The sequence below is a fragment of the Thunnus albacares genome, chromosome 23, assembly GCF_914725855.1.
Source record: "Thunnus albacares chromosome 23, fThuAlb1.1, whole genome shotgun sequence".
Lineage (NCBI taxonomy): Eukaryota > Metazoa > Chordata > Actinopteri > Scombriformes > Scombridae > Thunnus > Thunnus albacares.
Window position 1 is genome coordinate 15,647,858 of NC_058128.1, and position 27,656 is coordinate 15,675,513.

At 40.5% G+C, this 27,656-nt stretch overlaps 1 protein-coding gene and 2 long non-coding RNA genes across 4 annotated transcripts in view; 2 read left to right on the top strand and 1 right to left on the bottom strand.

Annotated features, from left to right (window-relative positions):
* Positions 1-27,656, top strand: part of LOC122974879 — a 218,118-nt gene that overhangs the window by 172,217 nt on the left and 18,245 nt on the right. The window lies entirely within an intron of this gene.
* On the bottom strand, positions 1,267-22,363 carry LOC122974878 (leucine-rich repeat neuronal protein 3). Its single transcript, XM_044342933.1, has 2 exons — positions 21,682-22,363; positions 1,267-7,545 (listed from the first exon to the last, which is right to left on the bottom strand). Exon 2 carries the CDS (start codon positions 7,088-7,090, stop codon positions 4,961-4,963), a length of 2,130 nt encoding a protein of 709 aa, XP_044198868.1. The 5' UTR covers positions 7,091-7,545; positions 21,682-22,363; the 3' UTR covers positions 1,267-4,960.
* Positions 22,124-26,878, top strand: LOC122974880. Of its 2 annotated transcripts, XR_006400488.1 has the most exons (4): positions 22,124-22,208; positions 23,593-24,118; positions 24,823-24,901; positions 26,310-26,875. It is a non-coding gene; the product is annotated as an uncharacterized LOC122974880 (long non-coding RNA). The 2 variants fall into 2 exon arrangements; XR_006400487.1 differs by having other exon boundaries at positions 23,593-24,901; positions 26,310-26,878.

Sequence of the window (27,656 nt, forward strand, 5' to 3'; positions counted from 1 at the left end):
GAGTAAAGTCTGACTCATTCAAGCAGGTCTTTTTACAGATTGATCTGAGTGAAGCATTACGTAAACAAGCCCGCAGTAAAAAGGTGATACTTACACAGGGACTGTAACTGTAGGTGGCTCTTCCACCATTTCACAACGGGACTTTAATGTTCAGAGATGATTAATGTGCGCTGCCGTGAATATCGATGGCCTCCGTAGCGCTAATGAATCTGATGGGAGCGACGGTACATCTGTGCCGTGAGGTCAACGATGCTTTTGTAAGATCCTACTATGAAAAAAAATGTTCTTACATGTCAGCTTTGTTAGGAGCAGCGGTCTTTTCCTCCCCTTTATTTATAATCCAAATCTATCATTAAGGTGAGCACATGCATGCAAATAACTCATTAGTCCCTGCATCGATCTGACCCAGGCACACGCTGCATGCCCACATCATACAGGAAACTGGAGTGAGACAAAAGGAGGCAGCAATCAATTAGTAACCCAGGAAACCAATCATCTGTTTCAGAATGGGGGGAGTTCCAATTAGTGAAAAAGCCTTCTGTGGAGTAATATCATTCCAAAATTCAATCCTGTGGCCTACACAAGATTTATGGTCCCATATTTATCGATATGTCGGGTTACTTATGTTAAGAAACCTCTCATTTGCATGGACTTTAGAATCAATACGTTTCCTCTTTTATATGTGGCATTTCAGTGATGTCATGCAAGTTGTGAATCAGAGGAAATATGGAAATGTGAGAGCAACTCATGTCTAACACTCTATTAGGTGCACATGTCAGTTCGAAATGGAAATGACTAACAGCAGCTGTGTTTTCGTAGGGCACTTTGCCTGTTTGTTAATGGAACTGCATTCATGTGAATGTGTGAACTCTCATGTGATTGGGTCTATGACTGAGAAAATACACGTTACTTTTAGCTGCATTTTTAGCTACATGTTAGCGGCACATTGGGAGTGATGGGTATAGAAATGGAGATAGGAAGAGACCTGACAGAACTGAAATGCACATACACACACACAAATGGCTTTCAACTGGTTGCTCTTTGACGAGCCGTGCCAAATCTGCTGTGACATCCTGTCTCTACTTTTCAGGAAATACACAGTAGTGCATGTTCAGAATAGCCTTGCAATGGGCAAATTCTGGCTCACTGACGTGTTCAGCATTGTGTGTGTATGTGAGAGTGATTCACCTGTCATTGGTACCGACATCAACTCCAGTGTGAACACATCAAAAAGGTGATAAGACACGAAACAACGTACACTGCAGCAAAACTGTTATTTAATCAATAAAAGGTCACCATCATGATAATATGTAATATTCCTTTAAAAATATGTCACATGATTCCAAGAAACAAATCAATTTTTATTCTGTCATGAAAGCAATCAGTGCTCTGTTATTGCAATTCATAGGTCATCTGGTTGTTTCTCCAATAGCTAGCTATAAAGACCTCTAAAAAGCAAGCCATGGCATTAAACATAGTGCTAGCAGCAGGATTGTAAATGCATGTTGACATTTCACTTTTCATTGGAATGCGGCTGCCTGTAGCTACACTGGCTGACCTACGTGGAAGTTTGTAACTTTAATAAGCTGATAATTCAAACATATAAAAGTGCCTGTAGCAGCTTGAACATTGTTTGCTCTCTGCAGTCTTTGCAGTGCTATATAGGGATTTTTATCTTATCTCAGATAGAGGGCAAAATTAAATATTTAATTGCAACTTTCAAAAAGAGATCTCTGAAAAAGACTATATAATAAAAATCAGGCTGTTGTCCGAATAAAACTACTGCAAATACTGTATGAGCTATTCCATGAAGTATAAAATACAAGTGTTTAAATAGTGTCTTCCTATGTGCTTTAGGAAATGAGTCATTGCAATAGTGCTTTCCCATTTGCACACAGTTATAATAGCAGGTTTAAATTACTAGATAATACTATAACATTTAAAGAGGCTCACAAATTCACAGTTCCTGTTTTACATTTTCTCAGATTTATTTCACATAACAGTGTAAAAGCCAAATTACCTGCCAGAGTGCCAGCCGCTGACTTTTGATTGCCTTGTGTTAAAAATGAAATAAATAAATACACTATTGAACTTGAACCTCCCACTGAAGGATTGCACCATCAAATCTCCGGCCTCCTGACAATGATCCTTGCAAAATTAAAATGAATATGTAACCAGTAGGAACACCCATCTATAAGCCCTCACAGAGCATGCTTTAATATCTGCCTCAGTGCAGATGGTTTTTTTTGAATAGAACAAGGTGGTTTTAATATTTGAAATATTTGAAGATTCAGCGAGAAACATAATTTTTCCTTCCTCGCTGCGGATTAAATGGTGACAGCTCACTGGTTCTTTTCATGTGGGATTTAAGTTAAATCCAGAAGGTTTTTTATTTCTAATATAGGTTGCTTTGTACAAATTCAGACAAAGAGCTATCTCCCAAACTCATATGCCTGCCAGTGGAGGGAGAGCGTCTACAACATGGGGGAGAGAGAGAGGCGAGAGAAAAGAAAGAGATCGAGGAAATGCATGAGATTGGGACAGACAGCAGGAGAGATGAGTTTCCAGATAACATTCAGCTTATTCACTCAAGTATGTAATCAAATCATGAGTTGTGAAAAAATAAAAAATACGAAGAACAATATGGCTAATATCCATGAGCTGCCTTAATCTCAAAGAACATGTTTGGTCGGTGAACTCATTTAGTGGCTTCTTTGGCTGTCATGTTGCGTTTCTCCAAGCGTGCAGACTGAAAGAGACGGAAGCTTATAGTGCTACATCTCTGGGTATGAAAGGTTGGTTGATTTAGTGTTTGTGTGTGTTTGTATATGTGTGCACTTATTCATGTATGTACATGCCTGTTCTTTTATAAACTCTTTGTGACCTTGAATTTGTGTGTGCATGTACCTATGTCTGTTTCTGTATATGTGAGCATGTGTGCATTCGTAGCTCTGCCAGGGTTGCTTGTGCATTTCTATTCATGCCTGTATTTGCAGTAAGACAGAATCAGTCTGACCTGAGCATTACCTGAGGAGCAAGCCGCATCATATTTTAACTCCTTTTGTCTTTGACAGATGGCTCGGCTCTAAAAGCCTCTGTCCATGGTGCTGAAGACTGGCCTGATGTATGAGCGTTCGGCCCTGTTTGATAAATCCACCTTGTCGCTCTGCCTCTGACAACCATTCATCATGCTTGGCTTTCTCATGTGAAATGTTCTGTGTGCTGGATAATTCAGTAAGACAAAGAATGTGAGTCCTAAAGCTTGGACTCGGCTCTGTCCCGCCCTGCATGACTTTATTTCTCTGTTGTGGGGACGTTGTGTCCCTGTCTAAGCATGAGCAGCAGCAGGTGTAACTGTAGCACAGTGACTATATTCAGACCAGCTGAAGGACGAACATGCTCTTAATGAGGCGGTTAATGAGTTCTGTTCTTTTGTTGCTGTTTTTTTTTCTTCCCAGGGTTAGGACAACCATTCAACCATTCAGCTGAAGTCTTCTGACTTTTTTTTGCCCCCCATGGTCTGACTCAAAAGACAGTTGTTGTTTTTTTGTTCTGTACCACTTGCTCATAATCAATACATTGTCTAACATAGCAGTTGAAATATCACAGATAAAAGTCTTTACACATTTTATATTACCCCATGGTTGGGTGACGACAAAAAGAAAATAGCATAATGCAGCTACTATGCATTTTGATATGAAATAAACCAGGTGTGTTATGACAAATATGAGAAGAAAGCAAAAGAGAAAACGTAAGCACTTGTTTGTAAAAGAAACAATGACATTTATTTTTTTCTTAGCACTTTTCTTAATTAGTCTGTTGTGCCCATTGATCACATATAGTACAGTTAATATAAAAATGGCTTTTAACTTTACACCCAAAGCAACAACGAAATGTTTTCTTAAAATATGTTTGCTAAAAATACTGAGAAAGTATTTCCACTAAAGGTACTGGAGAATAGCTTGTGATTCTGCAATGATGACATGGCCATGTTTTGCTGTGGCTGACGTATTTCTTCAGTTTCTTCTCTGTTTACCTCATGTAGTTCTTGTTGTAGGCACTTACCAGGGCATAACAGACCACTTCTTGAGGCAATAAAACATCAATCACCTCAGCTTTAATCAACCTGTTATATTTGTTTAATCCAATGTATCTGCATTTTTTTCCCAGTCACCGTTGCAATGAGAACTACAGAGTATAAACAGCCATTTGGCAAATGTCCTCTAGATACCCATTTTGTAGCTGAATTTCATTAAGCTTAATTCGACGTTGTAATCAAAAGTAGTCTGCTCCTTGCCTTAATTTAAAACCCATTTAAACTGTTCAGATACAGAGGATTTGTCATTACATCAACATAATAGAATATATAACAATATTTCCATGAAAAATCAAGAATCCATTTTTAAATAGAAAAAGGGGGGGTATATTTCATCAAAAGGCTTACACCATAGTCACTGTTATTTGTCTACTCTACTAAATCTCCCTTCCCATAATAGACAGGTGTCATTACTGTATCTATAACTCGTCTATGGATGTTTGACAAAGCACAGACGGTATTGCTTGGGACCACACGGACAGTTCCACAACTCTGAACACATTTAACAGTCAGTTACAAGAGAGTTGACCATCATCATCACCATCTTCACTTTCTTTTCTCTGTCTGCATTTCTGTATGAATGGTACTGAAATATATCTTTTTGCAGTAAATGCCCCTTCCTGTTGATGTTAGCTTGGTTTGATGTAACGGTTACAAAGCCACCACTTCAGCTAGGGTTAAAACTGGGAGAGCATGTAGTCTATTTAAAACTGTTCCATCCCAGTCCAATAATAGTTTTGCGAGTGGATCTCAGCCGGGGACCAGCAATAGGTATGCCTTTGAAACAGTACTACATTTTTGTCCACCCCTGCCCATGGCCTTGTCCATTCGGTGTAGTTGGTGTGTGGTGCTTTACAAAGCTCCTTAAAAGGCATTGTCAGATACATTTATGACTGTGGCTTTCACTTCCACTCCACTTGGCAGTCCCTTACCCGAAACCCACAGCTTTGTAAAGAAAGGAGAGTGCATACCGGTAGCTTCCGCTGGTGTCAGCGAGGCTTTGGAGTCGCATTTCCTTATATCCCCATAAAGGTGGTGGTTCCTCAGGGACACATAAATAAGCAGGCAGGCCACTGAAATCACAGCTAAGAGCACACCAAAGACGGTGATTACTGCTGTGTCCCATTTTTCTGTGTTCTTGGCTGCCAGCTCTAATCCCTTAGTGGTGACATTGACACATTTGGTGTCATGGTTGTAATGGATGCTACGGACATCCACACATACTTTGTACTGAGTGGCGGGGCTGAGATGGGTGAGGTTGTAGACTTGGACATCAGAGGGTACTCTGGTGGTAAATGCTGTGATGGGATGGTTAGCATCTGAAAGGGTGTACCATTTAATGTTGGGAGCCAGAGTGCCAGGGCTGGCCTTCCAGGAAACCAGGATTGAGTGTGTCTCCACTGACTTTATTAGGATGTTCAGAGACCCATTTGCAGGTTGGGGAAAATATCCATTCACTTCAACTGAAACAGATTTAAGATCAGCTCCAACCAGATTATGGGCAACACAAGTGTAAGGACCAGCTTCCTTTTCTGTTATATCATAGATGTCAAAAGTTCCCTCTGGGTGCATGTAGAACTTGTCAGACACAGTGTTAGGCAGGACTCTAATACCAGATGGGGTGATCCAGTAAATGTCCGGCTCTGGTTCAGCAAAGGCCCGACAGTGGAGTGACACTGAGCTCCCATTCTGTGCTTTAATATGCCCTGGCATGCTTTCGGGAGAAATGAGTGGCAGACAAATCTCCATCATCTCCCTGAAGTGCACCTGTCTGACATGCTGGCCCTCATACTCTGGAGGCTCAACACAGTACAGTGAGTCAGGCTCCATGAAGCGAATGTTGGTCTTGTTCATGTTCATCCAGCGGACTACACAGTCACAGCGGATGGGGTTGCTGTGCATGCTAACCTCTCTGAGATTTGGGAGGGACTCGACAGTAATCCTGTGGAGGGCACTGAGTGCATTGCCATTTAGCATTAGGGTTTCCAGACGCGGTAGTTTGTAGAAAGCATTAGGGTGGATGTAGGAGAGTTTAGGATTGTTGGTGGCTTCTATTTTGGTCAGCTCAGGGAGGTTATTGAGAGCAAAGCTGTCGATGGAAACTAGCTCTGGCATGCTATTAATCCCCAGCTCTTTCAGATGGAGCATATCCACGAAGTCCCCTCTCTGTATCCTCGCAATAGGGTTTTTATTTAGATCCAAAAACTTAAGATTTTTTACATTTCTTAGGGCAGAATGAGGCACCTCAGGGAAAATATTATCATAGAAAGAGATGCTCTCTAAGTTATCAAGACCAGACAGTGCATCCTCGGGAAGCTGAGACAGGTTCATTCTGGTAAGAACAAGACTGCGGAGGTTACTGAGAGGTTTGAAGTTCATATCATCAATTGAAAGAACTGGATTTTCACCAATCATCAGGATCTCCAGATTTGGCATGGGTTCGAACCACTCTCTGTGAATGGTCTTCAGCTTGTTAGAATTGAGGTGGAGCCTTACTAGGTTGGTGAGACCCTGAAAAGCCATTGGGGAAATGGAGGAGATGAGGTTGTGATTCATGTAGAGCTCCTGAAGGTTCGCCACCTCTGCCAGACATCGCTCAGGCAGCTCTCGTATCCAGTTCTCCTCCATATGAAGAGACAGAAGCTGAGGAAGATTCCCCAGATGGACGTCGCTGATAGTGGATAAGTTGTTTTGAGATAAATCAATCTCTGTGATGTTGGCCAGGTAATCCAAGGGTTTGTCAATCTTGGCAACATTGTTTGTTTGCAGTAATAGTACTTGTGTGCCCACCGGTAAGTTGTCCGGCAGGCCAAAGAGTCCCAAGTCATTACAGTCAACTGTCTGTGCCTCCATGTACACCGAACTGGGAGAAAACCAGGGTCTAATCTCACATACACAGAGCTTCGGGCAATCAGGCCTCTCCTCAGTGGCCACAACAAAAGAGGCCATGGCCAAGCCGACAAAGAGACGATCCACGAATGACACGTCCTTCATATTGGACCGATTTCCTCTAGTAAGAAATGGTCCTTGTAGATTAAGTGGTCTGAGCTGTTAACTTCACAAATAATGAATCATTTGTTGCAGCTGCTGAGGCGATTGACTCACCGCCCCTGCCACCACCACCCCCAACTGCAGCACTGCTCCCTAGGGTTTGGGTTTTTTTTGGTTTTTTTTTTTGTCTTGCTGTGTAGACGCCCTTGAATGTAATGACTAATCACTCAATCTTGCCTGCTGTTGTCAGGGTGTAGGGCCAAGGCTGCAGTCAGGCAGACCCGAGAAGTTGGGAGGGAGAAAAAAGAAAAAAAAGACGGACTGATATTATACCTCAATGGACTTCTGTTAAGCACATTTGTAGGCATCCATGAAAACTCTGCTCTTTTTTTAAAGATGGATGTCCTCAATGACTGTCGTTACTAGCTTCCAGATTCCACAGCCCAGTCCATTCCTACCTGTAAGACAAACAAGATAAGAGAGAATTGGTGTGAATATTACATGGAAATGGAGCTGGTCATGGAACGTCATAAGAGAAGGATTTGGGCATATTGACATTTGTTATATGCACACTGATGCATGTTGACATTTATATACGCTCACTTCAAGACACAGAACCGTGGATTTATATCTGCTTGACCTTCTAGACTTCATTCTCAGGACGTACTGCATGCGCCCCTATGATATGGCATTCAATCCTGATGTTAGCAGTGTGAGTCTATCATTGGTTAAATAGAAGGCTTTATTAAGATTCTTAAATGGCAGACATCCTAGGGCTTAGGCATTAGCCTTTAGGGCAAGCTGCTTAAAGACACTGGAATATGTTAGTCACTATAGCAACAACTAAACAGGCAGTCAATAACACACACCATAGTGAGACAGTTAGACTATACATGAAAACTAAGCATTTGACCCAGATGCGGATTGCACCTGTTTGTTTGAAGATGGAGCAACCAACAGCGATGAAAATAAAAATGCAGTAATGTGTTAGCTTAATTAATCTTTGTGCAATCAACAAATCTGCACACTAATAGTATTTATGTTTTTGGAACTTGCAGGTGATGCTGCTCATGCATGGCCACACATTACTAACAGTTATGTTACGGTATGTGGGCAAATGAATGAGCACACATATGAACACACACAAAAGACTAAAGGGAAAAAATACATAATTATGTTGAAATTGTCATGGACACACATGTTTACAAATGATAATCAAAGCTACGATAGAGGTAACCACAAATCTTACACAAACCTGTGATTTTTCTGTAAAATGACATTTAAAGTCTTTTGTTCTAAATGACAGACTGCCATTTAAAAAGACACCTATTCTAAGTTGAATGAAAGCTGAAGGCTAGAACAGATTTTACAGATTTTATTAGATCTTGCGGAAACAAACCTTTTGGTTCGATATTGGTTTACAAAATGAAAATGTATACAGAACAGAGCTGTATAAAAGCGATACAGAATGATGAGGCTCCCATCATGTTTTTCTAAAATACTATACAATATAAGTAGTATTTTGGAAACAAACACACAATTTCTAGATGTATTACTGACAGTGAAGCTTGAAATGAGCTTGAAATTCTGTACAATAGGGTGATTTTCTGGGCATCAAAGTTAGCAGCTCTATTATGAAGAAAGCCACATAGGACTGAAAGTCCATACAAACCTCACAAGGTGAACAAATCAGCAAAATGCCCAGGTTTTGTCTTTTGATACTCTTTTTAGCACAGCACACGTTTATTTCTTTTTTACAGTTACAGATATTGATTGAATTATCAATAAATATATGCATAAAATGAATATGCCTTTAGAAAAAAAAGATCATATACCATAGATTATAAATAGAAATATAATGCCTCCTCTTGCATGCGAGTCAGCTGTATCTTTTTATGTTGTGTCTCTTTTACCATCATATTATTAGCGTACCTACCATCTCCCGCTATGGCAGAAATGCCAAGTAGAAGTGTACCATGTAATTTGTCGTATGTAACTGCCTCTTACCTAACAGATGGGTTTGATGGTGCTTGTGATATTTTGGGCCTATAAGAGCATGCAACCACATCATGGGAAAGTCAAGAGAGACAGGGGATGAAATGGAAAGAATCAGGAGAGGAAGTGTGACCGTGGCTGGAAAGTGAGAACAAGAAAAGAGAAATGGTTTCATTTCATCACCCTCACTGTTTCCACCTCAGTGGCCACAGGGGAGATATGGGAAAAATAAAATAAAATAAATAAATAAATACTTCTCAAGGCAGCAGAAACGCTGCAGTTTGCCCCGCTGGCGAAGCCAAGCTGAGGGTTCATTCCTCAACCTCTGCTCCAGCACTGGCTAAAGTCTGGTTTGGAAGGGGGATGGAGGGGAGGGGATAGGGCAGACATGGAGCTGGTGGAAGAAGAGCGAGAGAAAGAGAGGGGGGAGTATTATTTTTCAAAAGCACCTGGCACTTTAATAAGCTGCAACACCCAGAGCATTCTGATAAACAGGCTTTAGCTTCTCTCCCTCAGCACTGGCTCTTCATTGTGGGCTATGCAGTTGATCCTCACCCTGGAAACTCAGGCCAGAATCTGTAATTCAACCCACAGCTTTTAGGTCTCACCTCTGGCTCTTCTCTTTAGTAATCACAATTGCCAGCAGTGTAATATGGTCAGGTTAACTTACTTTGGGTACCACAGGGATGTAACAGGGTGTGCTCTTATTTGTTTTACCAATGGTGTTAATTGAGTATGTGTGGGTGAGACTTCAATTTTGCAATCAATAAATTCTGTTAGACGCTTTGCAGCACTCAAAAATAAAACCTCTGAATGGGCAGTGTTGGTGTTGGATAAGAAAAGAGCGCTGCCCTAATTTCACAACACATTAAATCAGGTATTACTTCTTCGGATTTAGGAAAGGCTTGATGATGGATGTGGGGAGGACATCACGGACGGTACGGAGGAGTAGAAATAGGGACAGATTGAGAAAGAGAATCATTTCTCTCTTTGCTTTACTGTCAGCTTGCCCACATTGATGAAAATCTAGGATAGGATTAGGATGGCTTTACTGGACAATTTGCAAGATGGTGTGGCTACCAAAAACAACACATTTCCCTGGTGATAACTAAGGATACATTTCTGTTAATGATAATCCAACACTTGTGGCCAATAGTGCACACATTACTTCCAAAGCACCACTTCCTCACTATGACAGCAAAACAGTTAGCCAGTGATTGTAATATTAGTATTGGGGCTGCAACTAACAATTGTTATTACTGTTGATTAATCTGCAGATTATTTTAATCTATTAAACACTTTCTCTATAAAACAGGGTCTATAAAATGAAATGGCAAAAAATGGCCTTTATAATTACCCGGAGTGCAAACTGACATATTTAAATAGATTGCTTTTTCTGAAAAACACCAGAACCCAAAAATAATCGATCTACTATTATGTAAAAAAAGATTTTCACGTTTGAGAAGCTGGAACCAGTAAAATGACCTTAATACCACAAAATAATAACACACATTACACCCTGTGTTAAAACTTTTCATGGGTAAACCAGTTAAAATTTAAGTTGTGCTTAGAATATGTTTTTAATTAAATAATCAAAAAATATTAACTTATCCATTATGCATTGTATCCAATAACAGTGTCATTTTATGGACAGAATGTCTGCGCCAGTCAAGGTTGGATTTATACTGAACTTTAAGCTCTAGCCTTGAAAATGTGTTTAGTAAACCAGCCAATACATTTGAAATGGAGATTCATTTTCAAATTATGATCATTATCACTGCTTCCTAATTTATGCTGCCACTTATCACTGTATATATTTGACACTGAGAACAAGACCAGATTAAATATTGCATGCCCTCTAAAGTGACAGAAAAAAGTTTGAGGTCCCAGTGAAGGGCTGTTGAAGTAAAACATTGGGAGTCGGGGGTAACATCTTGTGTAGTGATATGTCTGATGTCTGATGCAAATGAGTCTCTAGGCATGCTTGCTGTCTAAGCAGAATAGTGTTGAATCAATGACTTAGTCACATAACGAAACAATTTGGAATGAAGACATTTGAGGCAAGATGGCTGTGTAGTACAACTAAGAAAATGTTTACACAATCCACACATTCAGATTAGCTGAATACAAATGACAAGTGAAACACACTCAGTGCTCAATATACCTAATCAAGAAGTGTTAACACAACAGCAAAATTGAAAAGCTTTCAACAACAGAGACTCAATTTAGAACGCTTGTTTGGTTGGAATTATTGGACTTGTTAAGGGGATATTGCATCCATTGCACACTGTTATAAAGTTAAAATATTGTAGTATACTTTACCACCACATTATATCATCTTAAGTGAACTATCCTAATCATCTACAGGCAGTTGGACAGGTAAATTGGTGTTGTACGACTGCATTATGTGAAGCCCAGTGAAGAGGCAGTCTATATTCTAGAGGCCTTGCTCCATGACTGCTGTGACTATGGAGTCCACACACCACTTGTACTAACCTATTAGTAAAAGGTCCAGTCAAGCTACCCAGCCGCAACCCCCCGCACACCCACTGCTGCAGAGCTAATTTCCCACAATTCGCTACTCAGTTGCCAGTAATTGAGGTGGAGCGAGAAGGGAGAGAGTGGAGGGAGGAGATCTGGAGAACAAAATGACTTGCCAGAGGAGAAACTTGTCATAGCATCAGTAGTGGTGTATTAACCCTCTGCTGACCCTAAGAATGCTGTCACTGCGGGCAATATAAGCCCTAGTGACACAATGAAGCTGAAGAATTAGCCAGTCCAAGATTTGGGTAGAAAACAAGGAATTCCAAGCAAGTAGGGCTGTGCAATATGACTGAAATCTCATATCCCGATATAGCTCATTTCATATCCAGATAACAATACGTATCACAATATAGCACATTTTCTGTAAACTCAATGAACAAATAGTTTCTGGTCAGTGTCAGACTTTTCATACCCAAACCACATCCATGGAACAGAAGTAGCTCCTCTTTTAGGTATGAGCTCCTTGTTTTGTCTTTGTCCATCTTTTGTGTGGATTACATTAATAAATTACTCTTCTTGGCTTTTCTTGCAAAGTGTTTATTGCACTTACGGTGACTCGGTTTCGTTAACTCGAGTACTTTACCTGGTTCATTATCTCGCCTCTGCTGTGTTGTGTGCAGCACACACAAGGAGGGCTCAGCCCCGCCCTCGCTGAACTACAGAAAGCAGAGGAGAGTAGGACGACCATAAATGACAGCAAAACGCAGTGGAGACTCTCACACTGTGCTGAAATGAAACAAGTGCACATAAATTAGGTAAATAACATAAATAAACATGTCTCTGGTGCATTTTGCTGTCATTTATGGTCGTGCTACTCTCCCCTGCTCTCTGTGGTTCACTGCAGGCAGGGCTGAGACCTCCATGTCTGTGAAGATGTCATCATCTACACCGCCCCCATCGTGGACAGGGCTGGCAGTCACTGAACTCCAACAATTCCATAGTGTGTTTTTTCGGAGCAATGGGCCATCATAGCGATAGAGCAATGGTTGTTTGTTTTTGGGTAATAGGCCGTCGGACTAATGGGCTTTTGGTCCAGTGGGACATTATTAACTATTTGGGGTTTCGAAATAACTGCCCTTCGGTCCAAGGGCCTGTCCCCAGTTGGCATTGAGTGGCAATAGCTTGCATTTGGCTACATAACTCTTGGACAAAGAGAAATGTAGTTAATATTTCTACTGCAAATAGAATTCAAAGATGGATGCTTGTAATCTGCACCCGGACATTGAAATGGTTAACTGCACTAACACATTAAGCCTAAGCTTTGACATTTGCCCAGGGAGCCAATGGAAGTCTTTTATAGGTCAGGCTAAGGTGTTAACACGACTTCCCAGGTGTCAGAGCAATGGGATGTGGCGGGGTGGGGGGGGGGGGGGGAGCATTCAAGCTATGGTCTCCAAAGTACCTCCATTACAGTAGTAGGCTTAGAGTCTAGCCCATGGGCTTTTCACTTTGGCCACTTTTAATCCTGGCTGTGAACATTACAGCAAACAATCTCCTGGTATCAGACTTAGTTCAGGCTTGCTTTAAAATACAGCTAAGTTTGTTTACCACCATTGGTTACTCCCCAAAAGCACCAGCACCCTGGGCCAATGTCAGGCAGATTTTCATGCTTGTTGGCAAAGATGGCATTTTTTAAAATGTCTATGGCAATAATGTTGCATCACCATTAAGTTGAGTTGGGAGCTGCTACAGTATGTCTGTATAGTTATTGACATATTCCAACTGAGTAGCTGTGCAAAAATGACAAAACTATTGCATCAACATTATAAACCAATATATCTTTAGTCCTCATTAGTCATACATTTCACTCTGAATTAGCATGACATTTGACATTACTGAAAACCCTGGAATCCCTCTTCATTAAAATGCTGCACATTTAGACTTGCCTACTGTTGCTGTCAGGTAAAAACCCACATATCTGTCTTTTTTTGTTCCGTAATATAAATTTTACATTGGCTCATTCTTTATATGTTGAGTGGATTTCATAACTTGTGCCCAAAATGTATTATTTGGAGACCATTTGCTCACATCTGGCAATGTCGCCTTATCATGATATACCTGAATTACTATCAATGTGAAAAGGTTTTCCATTCAGATCTTGGCAACACCCCACACTTACTTTCCCACTGAGCCACCTCCATTATACTAACACTGGCTGTTCCGGACAGTAATGGCGCAAATACAGTTTGATTAGAGACCAGTGAGATATGACTACTTTAAATTAATGAGTGTGCACAGTAGGGGCAGAAAGCGCTGGTCCTAGTGGCTCTGTGGTGCTAATTCAGGCAATCCTGACTCAAGTTGGCTGGGCAGCCAAACAGCTGTGCAGGACTGTTTGTTTTATGCTGTTTATTGAAATGAGTTATAAATCCTTCCCCCCGCTTCACGGGGCTTGGATGGGATTTAGCAGAGCGGGGACGTAGAGATGATTGCTTTGTCACAGGTTGGGTACTCGTTAATGCCCTATGTGGCGACAGGTTGACCTACAGTTCTTGTAAAAATAAAATAATTTGTTAAACAAAACGTAAGTCCTGTGTGGGTCATGGCAGGCATAAAAGAGGAAATTTGTAAGATCTGAGCAGTGGAATAAGTTGAGATGTAGGTTTTTGTGGGGAGTATATTGGTCCTTGGGGAGATGATTATGAGGCCTGCATGGTTTAAGTGGTAACAAGGCAGTATTGCATCTGCTGAGAGGTAGACATTATACTCACTGTGGTAAAACTGGGTAGAAGACATAAAGGTCAGACGTAAGTGGAAAGTAGGGCGCAGCTGAATTGCCTTCTCTTTCAGGAGAATAGCCTGTGTATTGTAGAAATGGTTCGCTGGGAATTTTGATCCACTGGTAATAAGCCTCGCAAGGCTTTCTTCTTCAAGTCACCCTCTCTGGCTCAGGCTCTTTCTTTTTTTTCTCCCCATTCATTCTCTTATTCGCTCTTTTCTCATGAGTTAGCAACCCCCACATCTCTTTTTTGTATACCTTGTCCTTTTCATCCTGCTTTCTCACACTTGTCTCCACTCTTCAAACCCTTATGACGAACCTCTCTTTACTTATGTTCTCTATTAACATCACCATCCACAAAAGCAAAGGACCGCATATCCAGGTTCTCATCTATCTTTCCGGGTACCATACTGTCCCATTACTTGTTTGCTGTCGGCCAAACTGCCTTCTCAATACTTGTCACCCCACTGACAATGTCTGTGCCTGTAAAGTACAGTATCTGTTTCTGTTGGCTACTGCAGCTTAGTATTGGTAACCTACAATGTACACCGGATGTGGTTGCGTCGCGTTCTGCTTGCATTGCAGCTGCCAGAGTGGATCGGACTCCAGCCACTGTGTCAATGTCCATCAGACACGTAAGCAAAAACTCGCAGCTCAGGTCAGGCTCTTTTCTCCACTCTGCCATCTTTACACGCCTGGTCTATTGTTTTGCTAGACCACCGTTTGTCTCTGCAGCATGGAATACACTTTTTACTGTAGATAACGCATTATAACAGTTTTATTTTAATTTAATTGCTTCATATTTCAGACAGTCACTTTTCAATAATACAAAATTATAGGTTACCTGTATATGATAATGTATTTATTTCTGCTAATAACTTTCTTGTGATAAACACAAATCAGTTTTTGTGTTGTCAGCCTTCTTTTAGAGGGTGTTACTGTGTGGTTTATTATTGCTTGTAATATTTTCAGTTGAAGCAAGAGAGAGAAAATCAAAGAGAGCACCCCTGAAAAGCTTTCACCGGACATTGGAACCATGGTGGAGATGTAACGCAGGTGTGACGCAACCAAGCCACTTCCAATAGACATTCTGGGTAAGCCCCTCAGTGGGTGGGTGCCTCTGGAAGGCTTTACTGTCCCTCCCTCTGCCCTTCACCTCATTGATTTACTATTATACCTTCTCCAAGGTAAGGGAGAGTCCATTAAAGGGAACCATATATGCAGTGTGTATGCATAATGAAGCTTCCTGTATGTATGTGTGTGTGTCTGAGCGTGTGCATGTGCATGTGTGAGCGGATGGAAACCTTTCCCCTTACATCTGCACTTGTATGGCCATGAATCAGCTGCAAGTCGACTGTTAATGTAAAATCAATGTTCCAAATTAACCACAGGACCCCGTCTCTGTTTTTTCAGCCTTTTTCTGGACAAGACTTGGGCTGAGTGAGGGAGAACACACATGCTGCACTATTGAGCGCTATAGTACACCCGCCTGCACTCATGCATGTGCGCACACACACACATCAGACAGGAGCACATGCAAATACACAGAAAGATACATGCATTTGGATGCACAAGGATGCATGCGTAAATTAACCGACAGTGTCCTCACAGAGAGCATAAAAAAACAAATGTGCACAAGCTCATTCGCATAATGCATGCATAACACACCACACAGTGAAAGAGCACAGCTAGGTCCCCTTGTCTAATTCGCATAGTGCTGCATCTATTAAAATTAAGCCAAGGTATCCAGCTTAAGGCTGCCGCTGATAAGGTCAAAGGCGTAGCGAACATTCCAACACTCATTTCTACCCCAACATAATCGCACTCACTCTTGACAAAAATCTGCATAATGTTCCATGTATAGCTGCTAGCCAGAATGAAAGAGGGGAGGTGTGAGGAGGGGGACGGGCAGGGGGAATGGAGCCAGCGGCATATCCCTCAAAGTCAGAGCCAAATTGAATCTGCAGGTGCAAATGTGGCATGTGTGCTGCCTCTAAGATGCGCAGCTATCTATATTTATATGAATAATATATGGCTGGTCAAAGGGCCACAAGCCTTCAGGGAATAAGTTCCTACGGCAGATGGAATCAATCATTATATGCCACTGAAATGCATTTATCGCTGGCTTGGACCTCTTTATTATGATTTCATGGGGTTTGATAGGGGCTTTCTCTTTCTGTTTTCATTCTCTCTCACTCTTCCTCAGCTAAAACAGATGAATAGATGTGGCACTTTCAAATGGCATGATGGTTTTGTATTTCTCAGCAGGCTCAGCGGCACAATGACAGGCTGATTTGGAGACAGCAACTGCTTTGTACATGTGCATAATTTACGTGCATGTGTGCATGTACAGTACAAACATCAATTAATGCTACATGCTCTGTCTGTGCATGCGTGCGTATGCATGAAAATTTCCGTGCATCAGTCACTGCAGCTTCATTAATACGAGAAACTCTTGGTTTGGTCTCATGTTACAGCATCACTCATTCACCAAGCTTTTCATTAGTGCTCTGAGGGGCTATATGTATCAGTCTGAATGCAGAACAGATGGACGGCACAGCAGTAGCCCTTAGATGTCCTCCTTCTTCTCTGCTCATGTTTGAAACTGCAATATGGGCATATGTCCCTATCATGTCCAACTCTGATATGAATCTGCAGACAAGCAGACTAATTAGTGGATAATAGCTTTGATTTCTTTTTGTGAGTGGAAAAATCCTTTGTGCCCTTTGAGCATCAGTCTTACTTTTTGTTTTCTAAACACCTGACATTCATGTAGTATACAAGAACAGTTTTTAGTACACCTTTTTCACTTTAAGTGGCACTGCTTCAGCACTCCTAAAACACTGTTGCTAGCTAAATACCTCAAATGCAAATGTAAAAGTAAATGTCATTGGGTACCAAGGAGGTGTCACATTGCATTCTGACCTTTGATATGGGCTGAAAACACCGAAATGTCATGGATGCTGCCATCAAACCATGGTTTTGTCCTCAGGTGTCTCTTTTCATATGATTTTGGTTTGATACAGCCCATCTACTAGATCCAAAGCAATCATGCACAACACATCCCACCCCCCCACCCCCATGTTCCTTTTGCCCTCTGTCTGTGCTTATTCCATTTTAATGGGTGCCTGTGTTTGTTTGGGAACAGGATGCTATCAGAGAGCCTATGCTCGGCTGCACAGGCTGATCCCCTGCAGCCGTCTTGCGAATATGTTTACATGCATTTCACTCAGGAGCCCCAATAGATCCCGGGGCATCTTGTTACCCTCATTATGGAGAAAAATGGAGGAAAATCTCAAGATTAATTTGATTTTGAAGGTGCAACCGTATGTTTCCTGAACTCCACTTTGACTCTGAACCAAAAGTAGTGTTTGACACCCACAAATCACCTTACCTCACAGCAACCTGCTGTCCTCTACCTATAGAGAAATTAATATGGAACACCCACACTACACTGCCTATCATGCTCTCCAAGCCTCCACAAGGCCACTGCACACACAATACCTTTTCCACCTACGCCCTCCCCCTATGCTTCTTACCGTGTCACACGCAGATCAATAGGCAATTCGCAAAGCCACTCACTTTAAACATATGACTTGTTGTGGACATGTAATATTGATTTGTTTTGAACAAATGTGCCCAAATTAATGAAGAAACCTATTACTACTTTGCTTTACTGTTGTTGTTGTTGTTTTTTTTAATCGCCACCAGGGACCGTAGCAGAGCCAGGCAATTTTCAGTGGGTTGGCCAGGATGGGACCAGTGGTCATTTTGGAGTGGCACAGAAATCACTATTATATGAACATAAAAATGTGTCTAACTATAAAATAAGGGGCTGTTTTAGGCACCTACAACACATATCTACATTATTTAGAATTCAGGCAGTGGTGGAATAGATCAAATAATATTCAGTGTAACCAACATTTTTTCTTATTCCTGCAGGTAAAGTAACAAAGAAGCTTACACTATAGGTACAACGTACAAGTATCCCAAGCTAAACAGTATTACTGCTGTTCTGAGAGCAGATGTTCAGCTCAGCTTTTGGTGCTCAGCAGCACTATGAGCTCATTCTCTATCACTGTATCATCAGGGAGACCACAGACAGATACATAATAAAATTAATTTTTTAATCAAAGACTGATTACATTATATATATACCAATAAATATAATCAACATATACATAAAACCAAGAATTCCTGGTTCAGAATAAATGTTACATCTCAAAAAGCTGCAAATCATTAATAAAGTAAATCTCAGTGGCCCCTAAAAGACTGACAGTATAGGGGCTTTGCACAGAATGTTTGTATAGTTCTCTTTCTCTTTCTCCCAGCATGGCTGCCTGTAACCATTGGTAACCACTTTCAAAAGAAAATAATTTCTGTGCAGTGGTACAGTAGGTAAAACATTGGAAAAACATGAAATGACCGTCCCACTGTGACTTGTTTAAATGATCCAGTAAACAGACACCAAATTATTACATTTATGTTGAATTGTGTGAAAGGCCTCTGTTGTGTACATACTTAATTCAAATTGTGATACATCTTTTCCATTGACATAAGTGCAAGTGGGTCTCAACTGTTACATTTGAGGTCTGTTTCAAAAACCCTCTATCCTGGCCCTCCGACCTAAAACTGAAAAAGTAAACATCACTTATTATTCATTGTCAGAGCACAAATTATGTAAAATGTATCAACCTTAACATCATAATAACAAGTCCTAATAAAGTTAACTAAATATGTTTATGAAATTGCCTGCTCAACTTCTCTAGCCATGACAGATACCTCCGTAGTAAAAACAGGCTAATTATGATTTATTTCAATGTAGCTAATCTAATCAAGTTACTGTAGCAATAGGTTAAATCTTGCAGCAAATTAATGTATCCTTTAGCATATGTTAGTGTGTTTGCTATAAATATTTTTGGATTATCTAAAAACAAGCCCCTACTAGGAAGCTATGCAGAAAGGATATTGGTGAATTACTATTTGAAATAAAACGAGATACATTAACATACACTAATGAGCAGTGAGTAAACACCTTTACACTAGCAATAGGTCGACATTGTGCATGCCAAAAAAAATTGTCTCTAATTTCCCTGAAAAAAATTACTCAAAATATAATTTGACTTAAACTGGTATGACTCAAAATGTAACAATACATCTTTTTGTGCCTCCTGAACAGTTTACTTATAGGAGATAACTTTACCTTAGGTTTTTGCATGAAAAAAGTTAACTAATACTAACTATTAGGTGACTGCTTGGGGCCCTAAACTTTGCTTAATAGATACAATCACAGATAGAATAATTAACAGCATTGAAAAGCAATCTACCTTCTGATATTATTAGCTTACCTGTGATCATTTGTTGGTTTACTAGACTTGCCAGTTGTAAAGTCAAGTCTACAGAGGCACTCATGGGTGCGCACCTAAGTGGGTGTGTGTGAGCACCTAAAATGCATCCCAGGTGTGTTGCGGCTATACAGAAATAGTTCCGCCTCTAAGAAACCCCCCCCATTATTCTGCCTAAGAAAAAATGCCCCAAAAACGGCAATTATGATTGTGATGGCCAGGCTTCAGTCCATAGTGGTCACGGCCACCAATTGCCACCCTGCAAATCCGCTCTTGACTGGTGAGAAACTGCAATGTTGTTACACTATTGTGAGACGACTACCATATACGCTTGATTTTGTTCAGGACTATATTTTGCACGACATGAAACCACAACTGCCACAGTTGGATGTTAGCAGGAAAACGCTTGCTCTAAAGGATCACATGTGAAAAGCTGGTGGTTGAGAATCATAATATGAGCTACAAACAGCCTTGGCAGCAGGTAGTCAAATGATTCTAAGTGGAAACAATGCATGACGTGTGGGCTGAGGTTTTCTCAGCGTGGCACGGTGTCTGATGCGAGGCTGATGTGAGGGCATGATGGCTCTCGTGTGGCATATGACTGTGTGTTTCGTATCGAGCAGCTGCTTTGGGTGAGTCATTCGCACGGTGGAGGCCAAAATCTATTGTAGGCCTATCCATCACCAGTAAAAAAGCACATGGACACATGGATTTTGAATATATTTATATGTTTAAAATATGCCATACAAATAACTTGTGAACTTACTGCTCTTTAATATAAAATGTATCTATAAAAATGTACAAAATTTTCCCGCTGCTTCATTACACACATGCACACACACACACACACACACACACATACAGAACACGTCTGCACAGAAGATTACAGCAACCAGATTCACGATTGCCCCCCTGATGAAAATCACATTTGTCATTATCAGCCATTATCTGTTTATCTGCCTTTGAAACATTCATGAGTAATTCATCTACTGGATGACATATATTTTGGACAGGGAGGGTGTGAGAGAGAAAGGGGAGGGGGGTGTGAGAGAGAGAGAGAGAGAGAGAGACGCCCCAATGCAGTTAAAGGATTAGTGTGTACCTTCCCTCTCTCTCGCTCTCTGGATGTGTGGGTGTGCAGGCACAAGCAGGTGAAGTGATGACGGCGAGTGCGCTCGAACATGCCTCTCAGTGACTGTGTTAATTACGCAAAAACCCTGGATGCAATGTGCCGATGTGGCGGTGACGCCAGCGGGGAGCAAATCTGCTCAATGTTTGAGAGTGATGGTTGTTTAAAAAACAAAAACCCTGAGGATATGAAACGTACTTTCGTGGCATGTGTCGGTAACGACTCCTCTGTTTGCAACAGGAAGGTTTAGCAGAGAGCAGCGAGAAGGAAGGAGAGAATGAGTGAGAAGGGGAGGAGGAGGAAGAGGAGAGGAGGGGGGGGTAGCCACCATTCTGTGGATTTCTTCGAGACGTGTCTGGTGTGCGCTCACTAAGCAGGACCCGGGGACATGAAACTGCCAGTCCATCACTCCACACACACACACACACACACACACACACACACACACACGCACGCACGCACACACACACGCACACACACGTCCGTCTTGAATTTCCATAATTTCTGTCTTTTTTTTGTTTGTTGTTTAAACAGCCTCCATCATAAATCCCGTCTGGTTAAGGCGCATCCTGCATAGTTGCGCAAAAGCGCGTCTCCACGTCAAGAGGGTTCGAGGCCAGTCAGCAGTATAATTTCCCTGCAATGTATTTTCTTATTTCTTCAATCATGCATGGCTGATGGATATTTAGGATGTGAAAGCGATACATGCTTCAATCACGTGAAAGTGTGTCCGGCAAAACATCCCCAAATCACTGAATTCAGGCGTTTTTCATTAACTTGGTAAATGCGTTGCGCAGACGCAACCGTGTGATGTGGATCAAATGACATAAACATATTTCACTGTTAAACAAAGTAAACTTACCCGGTTTAATCATTATAGCCCTCGAAGCAGTGTGTGTTGTCTATATTCCCATCAAGTGCGCCGCTCCAATGACGAGAGAGACCCAGCGCGCAATATAAAGCCAGTCAACAATGTGTGGTCTTCGTATTTTTACGCAGTTGATGAGGAATCAGTTCTAGGCTCTCTTCCACAGCGAAACACACGGCTTCTGCGTGAGGGAAAAGAAAAAAGGCAAAGTCCAAAAGCAGAGTGCAGTTGGCGAGAGTATGGTGAGAGATTCATGTGTTCCCTGTGCCCTTCCCTTCCCGTCTTCACAGCGGCTGGTAAGGGCGCATCTCTCTCCTCGATCAAGTGTCAGGCGGACCACATAGATGCGCCGCCGTCTCCTCAGCAGTCATTAATATCAGAACAAACCCCGACTCTCCGGAGAACAGCCAATAGCATCAGAGAAGCAGGCGAGGTGCTCGCAGCATCCCAGCGCTGGTTGGCTGAGAGGAGCCGTCAGTCATATCCCAGAAGCCTGTTCTCATCTATGTCTTCTGTTGGAGGTGAAGCACGCTGCAAAAAATGCCCACATTCACTAGTCATTCAATAGTGTTGAAATAAGAAACAAAAGTAAAAGTGGTTGAGATAGGGTCTATTGAATTGTTTGTAAATAATGTACATGTTTTAAGATTGTATCAAATGATAGAACTGGAAGAACTTTATCTAAGACCAAGTGCCCTCTATGTGACTTCATATTATCTCACATTACTTGTAATATTGTACTTGCATTGGCCAGAGTGACAGTTTGACTCATTTCACAACCGTTCTGTTTCCTAGTAGGCACTTGACCTGCAGAGAAAAGGGTTGCACCAACTATTTGAAAAGCCATAACTTAATTCAGGGATGTTACTACTGTATGTGTAAGGATACTAGCTTTTGTGGTAACTGCTAGTTAACATTTCAACACTAAATCTTAAGGGATGTCTGATTAAAGCCCTTAGTAATGTTTACTGTTATAAATATAGCTTAGCCAATCAGATTCCATCCATATAAACACAGAGGTCTCTGCAGCATGACACACTAAAACAAAACATTTAAAATGACCAATTTCAGGGGCTAGCTAAACTAAACTAAACTTTCCAATGCTTTGCAAAGGCTATTGATGCAATTTAGCATACTAGTGAAATAACTAGGGTCCTTTAATCTTACATACATTTATTTTAGAATCCAAATGAAATTTGTACCTTTGGGTGATTTGTAGTGGTCAAGTAAACAGGTGTTTGCCACCATTGCAAGCTAATTACTGTGATTTTAGGTGTTTCCCTGCTTTTAAAGCCACTATAATCAATATTTTTAAATATGCAATAGATCACGACTACTTTTATGTGAAAGATGTTGCTTGTAGTGACAAACCTATAGGTAATCATTGGCCGACTCAGCAGTTTTCCTCAGTTCTGCTCTGATAAGCTCTACCTTCCCAACACAGAATAGCACACAGACACAGTTAGCGACTAGCTGGTGAACACCGTGGAGCATTTAGCAGCTAAAGAGCCTGATAGCACGAGTTGATAAAGACCAAAACAAAGCTAGGAAGAGAAAAAGCATCTGTTTGCCACATCAACTTTATAAAGTGATAATATGTCAATATTGTGCTCACAGCTTGCTGTGCAACTGGTCAAAATGTATTATTACAAGTTAAGTAGCAGCATTCCAGCTACTTAGTATTTTATTCTACATTTTTCCTCATATTTTCTCTTTTAAACAAGAAATGATAAATACATTCAATTAGCCACCACTTCTTGGCAGTTTTAAACATCAGCAGAAGTTTACTGCCGCTGTGGATCGTACTGCAGTGGTTGGAGTTGAAATCATGGCAAACTGTGGCAACCTGGCCAGCAGCTGCCAACTTCCGTGTGCAAGTGCGTTTAAGATGGATATTTTTTGCAGTGCAGGGGAATGAGGAAGAAGGCGCAGGCAGGGAAGAAAATGGATATCTGTACCTATTAGCACCAGAGCTCCCGTCTCAGATCCCAGGAGGATTTCTAACACAATGTTCTACAAACTGATGTTCCTGGAGGTCGGGAAGGGTTATCCGCAGCCTCGGAAGAAGAGACATACCTCATCTGTCAGCCCGGAGGGTTCTGATCCAAAGACTGTACAACAGGAGGCTGGTTTAACACCTCCTGTGTCTGATCTCACTTTTACCTGCTATGGTGTCACTTGCTTACCTGTCGTGCCTTTGGGACTTCTTTGATTTTGCTCGGTCAATATCACCTAAGATTCCCTTTTGAATCTCCAGTAGAACTTATTCAAATTTCATGTAAATTGCACAAAATAAATTATTTTGAAAGTTTACTCATAAATAGATGACCTTTATGAATAAATATAATGCTGTGAGAGTATTTAGACAGTTTGTTTTAATTGGATGCAGATGGTTTTGCCATGCCCTAGGTGCTGCTCACTCAAACTTACAGTAAGTAATTATGCACTTTTTTTTTTCAAATACTTTACATATTTTCCTTTCCTTTGCTTATTCTGCATTTTTCATAATGCTAGTTAAAATTTGCATGCCGGTGAATTTGCAAACCCTGTACCTGTGATAATGGGACAAAAGCCCTTTCAAAAGACTCCAGCTTTGTATAATGATAGTAGCTGAACTGGCAGGCTGTTTTAATACAGTAGAGGTAAAATAACAGTGTTGAGCCTGGAGAGAAAGTACAGTTGGTATGTTTTCATTTTCATTATTTCATGTTTGTATGATCATTGACATGGCCAGGCTGAATAAGTAAAATTCATCTGGTTAACTAGTATGAAAAGAAAATTCAGTTATTTCACTATGATTATAAAGCAATCTAGTGTTGCACAAATTGAAAAGCAACATTTGCTAAGCTGCAAATTTCAGCGTGTTATAGACAAACCACATATAATATATGCAAACACACCACGTGGTTGTTTACAGTTGTCAGATTAATTATAAACCCAGATTAAAATGATACAACTGGAGTCACACTTTCTAGTTGTAAAAGTTTTAAATGTTAAAATCTCATCGTGGATTTTCAACATCAACTACATTGATTTAGAGTGTTAAAGATTTAGGACTCTAATTAAGCACTGTAGTAATGCATTGAAGGCCAGTCAGCTATAATCATCATTGTTTTCTTATGTCTTGGTCCACAGACTCAGGTTTGGGCATGAGCAGCATAATGGCACCAACAGAGACTCAGATTTCTTCAGTAGAAATCATCTAAAGAAATAGGTGTATGTCGCTATAGCAGTGTATGGCAAACTTTTCATGTTATAACAAGATGTTTTTCATGTTCTTCTGATATAAAGTATCATTATATCTTGTTATAAAAAGGATCTCATAATAACATTACAAGGAATGTGTTAAAACAAGAAAAGTTTTCGTTATAAAACTGAGTAAATATGTTTTTGTTATGGTTACAGCAACAACACCTTTCCAAAGTCGAAATTTGGGGGGCGGTGTCTGACAATTTCTGTAACTTTCAGAAGCCAAAGATTGTCTGATATTGGCCGCTATAAACACTTTTGCCTTCAGACAAAAGGTCGGACAACACATTCAGACTAGTTCTTTTCTAGAATACCTCCACCTTGAAACAGAAAGTAAACCCTCTTACAGCTGAAACTATGAGAGGAGACTGTGGAGTGATGCACATGTAAGTCTTGACTGGTTGATCACCATTTATTACGTGCATACACACATATTGTATATCTGACTTGATGCTCCACAAGATTTTCAAACTATTGTGGCGTAGGAAAGCTTTCACCAAGTGACACGTCATTCAATATGTAGACAGTTATATTAGATTTGTTATTATAACTGTAATAAGGATTCATTCATATCTATGTATAGGGTTGCACATATATTATGTGCAACCCTGGTAATACATTTTTTTTGTTTTCCCACAGACTGTTGGTCTCCATCATATCAATTTATTGTAGCCTAGAATATGACTTAAGATTGCACATAAATACTCCAAACAGCCACATGCTTTTTATAAAGCAGGCCACTCTCTCTATATATATTGTTTCTGTTCCTGTCATTGTAGGTTTGTGGCTCTCTCAAGATAATACATGAAAGAATTTGACCCTTTAACAAACAGGATATTTTGTAGTTGTTTGAGAGTGCAGAGGTCTGTACTCTGCTCACATTTTACTGCTCCAAAGTCAATTTTTGTGTTTCATTTTTCTGTCAAAGAAGGTAAATTTGCAGATATGTAACATCAGTGCAAGTTATGCACACAAGGACATCGCTTCATTTTTTGCGAATGTGGAATATAGTAACTGACAGAGACATGGAAAAACACTTAACTAGGTGAGCTGTCTGTGTAATTAACCTTCAATACAGTGACTCCTGTATTACACATGATCCTGCTACAAAAATAGACTCTGAATATTTAAAGAGTGTAAAATGTTTCTTATTGTTCCTAAAAAACAGAGTGAGGCGCTGAATTGGACTGTGTATGACAAAAAGCTGTAACAACAAATTGTTATTTTATTAACAAATTATTATGTTAAGGCATGCTTTTTCAAAAAAAGACATATTTTACTGTACCTCTATGGCAGCCTATATTGGATTTTAAAGATGAATGGGGCAGTGGTGGCACTGTACCCAGAGCTGACTCTGCATTTTTGCCTTCTAGACCTCTATACCTTGGACCTTTACTGTGTAAGTTGACCGTGGTGACTTCACACCTCATGAAGCCAGTCAAGGGTGCAGTCAGCGCTTCATAAAACCGCTCTGACAGAGCTTGGCAGTATCGAGGAGGAGCTTGGATTTTTCATAGATAAAAACAGGAGATCACCCTGCCATGAAAAATATGCATCAAATGTAACACTATAAAACATTATTTTGGGGAGGGGGAGCTTCCTGTGAAAAGGCCTGAGGTGTTTACAGTGTGAGTTATGTTCTCACTCTTGCTTGTTTATTGCAGAGTTTGGGCGAATATTCCAAAGGCGTTTCATGGTGACATTTTGCAATGTGTTCCGCAGAGGGAGAAAAGGCCACAGAGGGCAGTAGAATTTATTGACTGAATTTCACAGTTATAAATGGGTCTTTTACAAGTGACATAAAGAAAATGATCTGTTCTCTGACGAGGCAGTGGAGATCTGTAAACTTCTTCTGTGTACTGCCAGCAGTCATGGCACTTGTATTGAATAAAGTTTCATTCAGTGGACTGTAACTTTGCTTTTGATGAATATTGTGCATCGCATTGAAGATGAAGGCAGAGTATTAAAGTACCTGAATAGTTTCTTGCATAAAAAAGATACTCAGTATTCTAAGTAGCATGTTTGTTCTCCTTAAGCAGCCTTCATTTGCATTCCTGTATGTAGTGCAGAGTTCACCATCGTTGTCTTATATGTTTTGTAGAAACTCTTACATCCTGCAGTGAAGACAGTCTATGGGGAGATCTCCAGAAGAATAATCGTCTCTGGAGAAAAGCCATTTACAAAGAGACCACTGTCTGTGCTGCACAGTGTTACTCAAACAATCCATATTCTTCACAAAACCACCCCAAGGCTTTAATGTCTTTCCCCAGACTGCTGCAGTATGAAAAATACAGCTGTACTGCACGCCACAAAAATGAACTGTTTAGAAATCAAGCAGTTTCATCTAAAATTGTACTTTTCTGAAAATAAACAACTCGCTAGTGAGGAGAGCGCTTTGTCTAACATGACTGTGTCTTTGAATGAGACACTTTTTATCTTAGTAAACAAATGATTGAAGAGAAGTCACAGAGCAAATTGTGTTTTCATAGGAAGATTTAGTCTCACCTGGGAGGCAGATATTGTTTTATGAAAAACAATATCTGCTTGAAAGACGTACTTATATTCTTTCATTAACTAAAATTAGCAGTACAGCACTGTGAAAATGTCCCATTACAAGTTAGAGATTCAGCTTCAGCATTTAAAATATTAAGTAAAATTACAAAAGTATTATCAGCAAATTATACTTTAAGTATCAAAAGTAGTTCCTCACCAGAAAAATA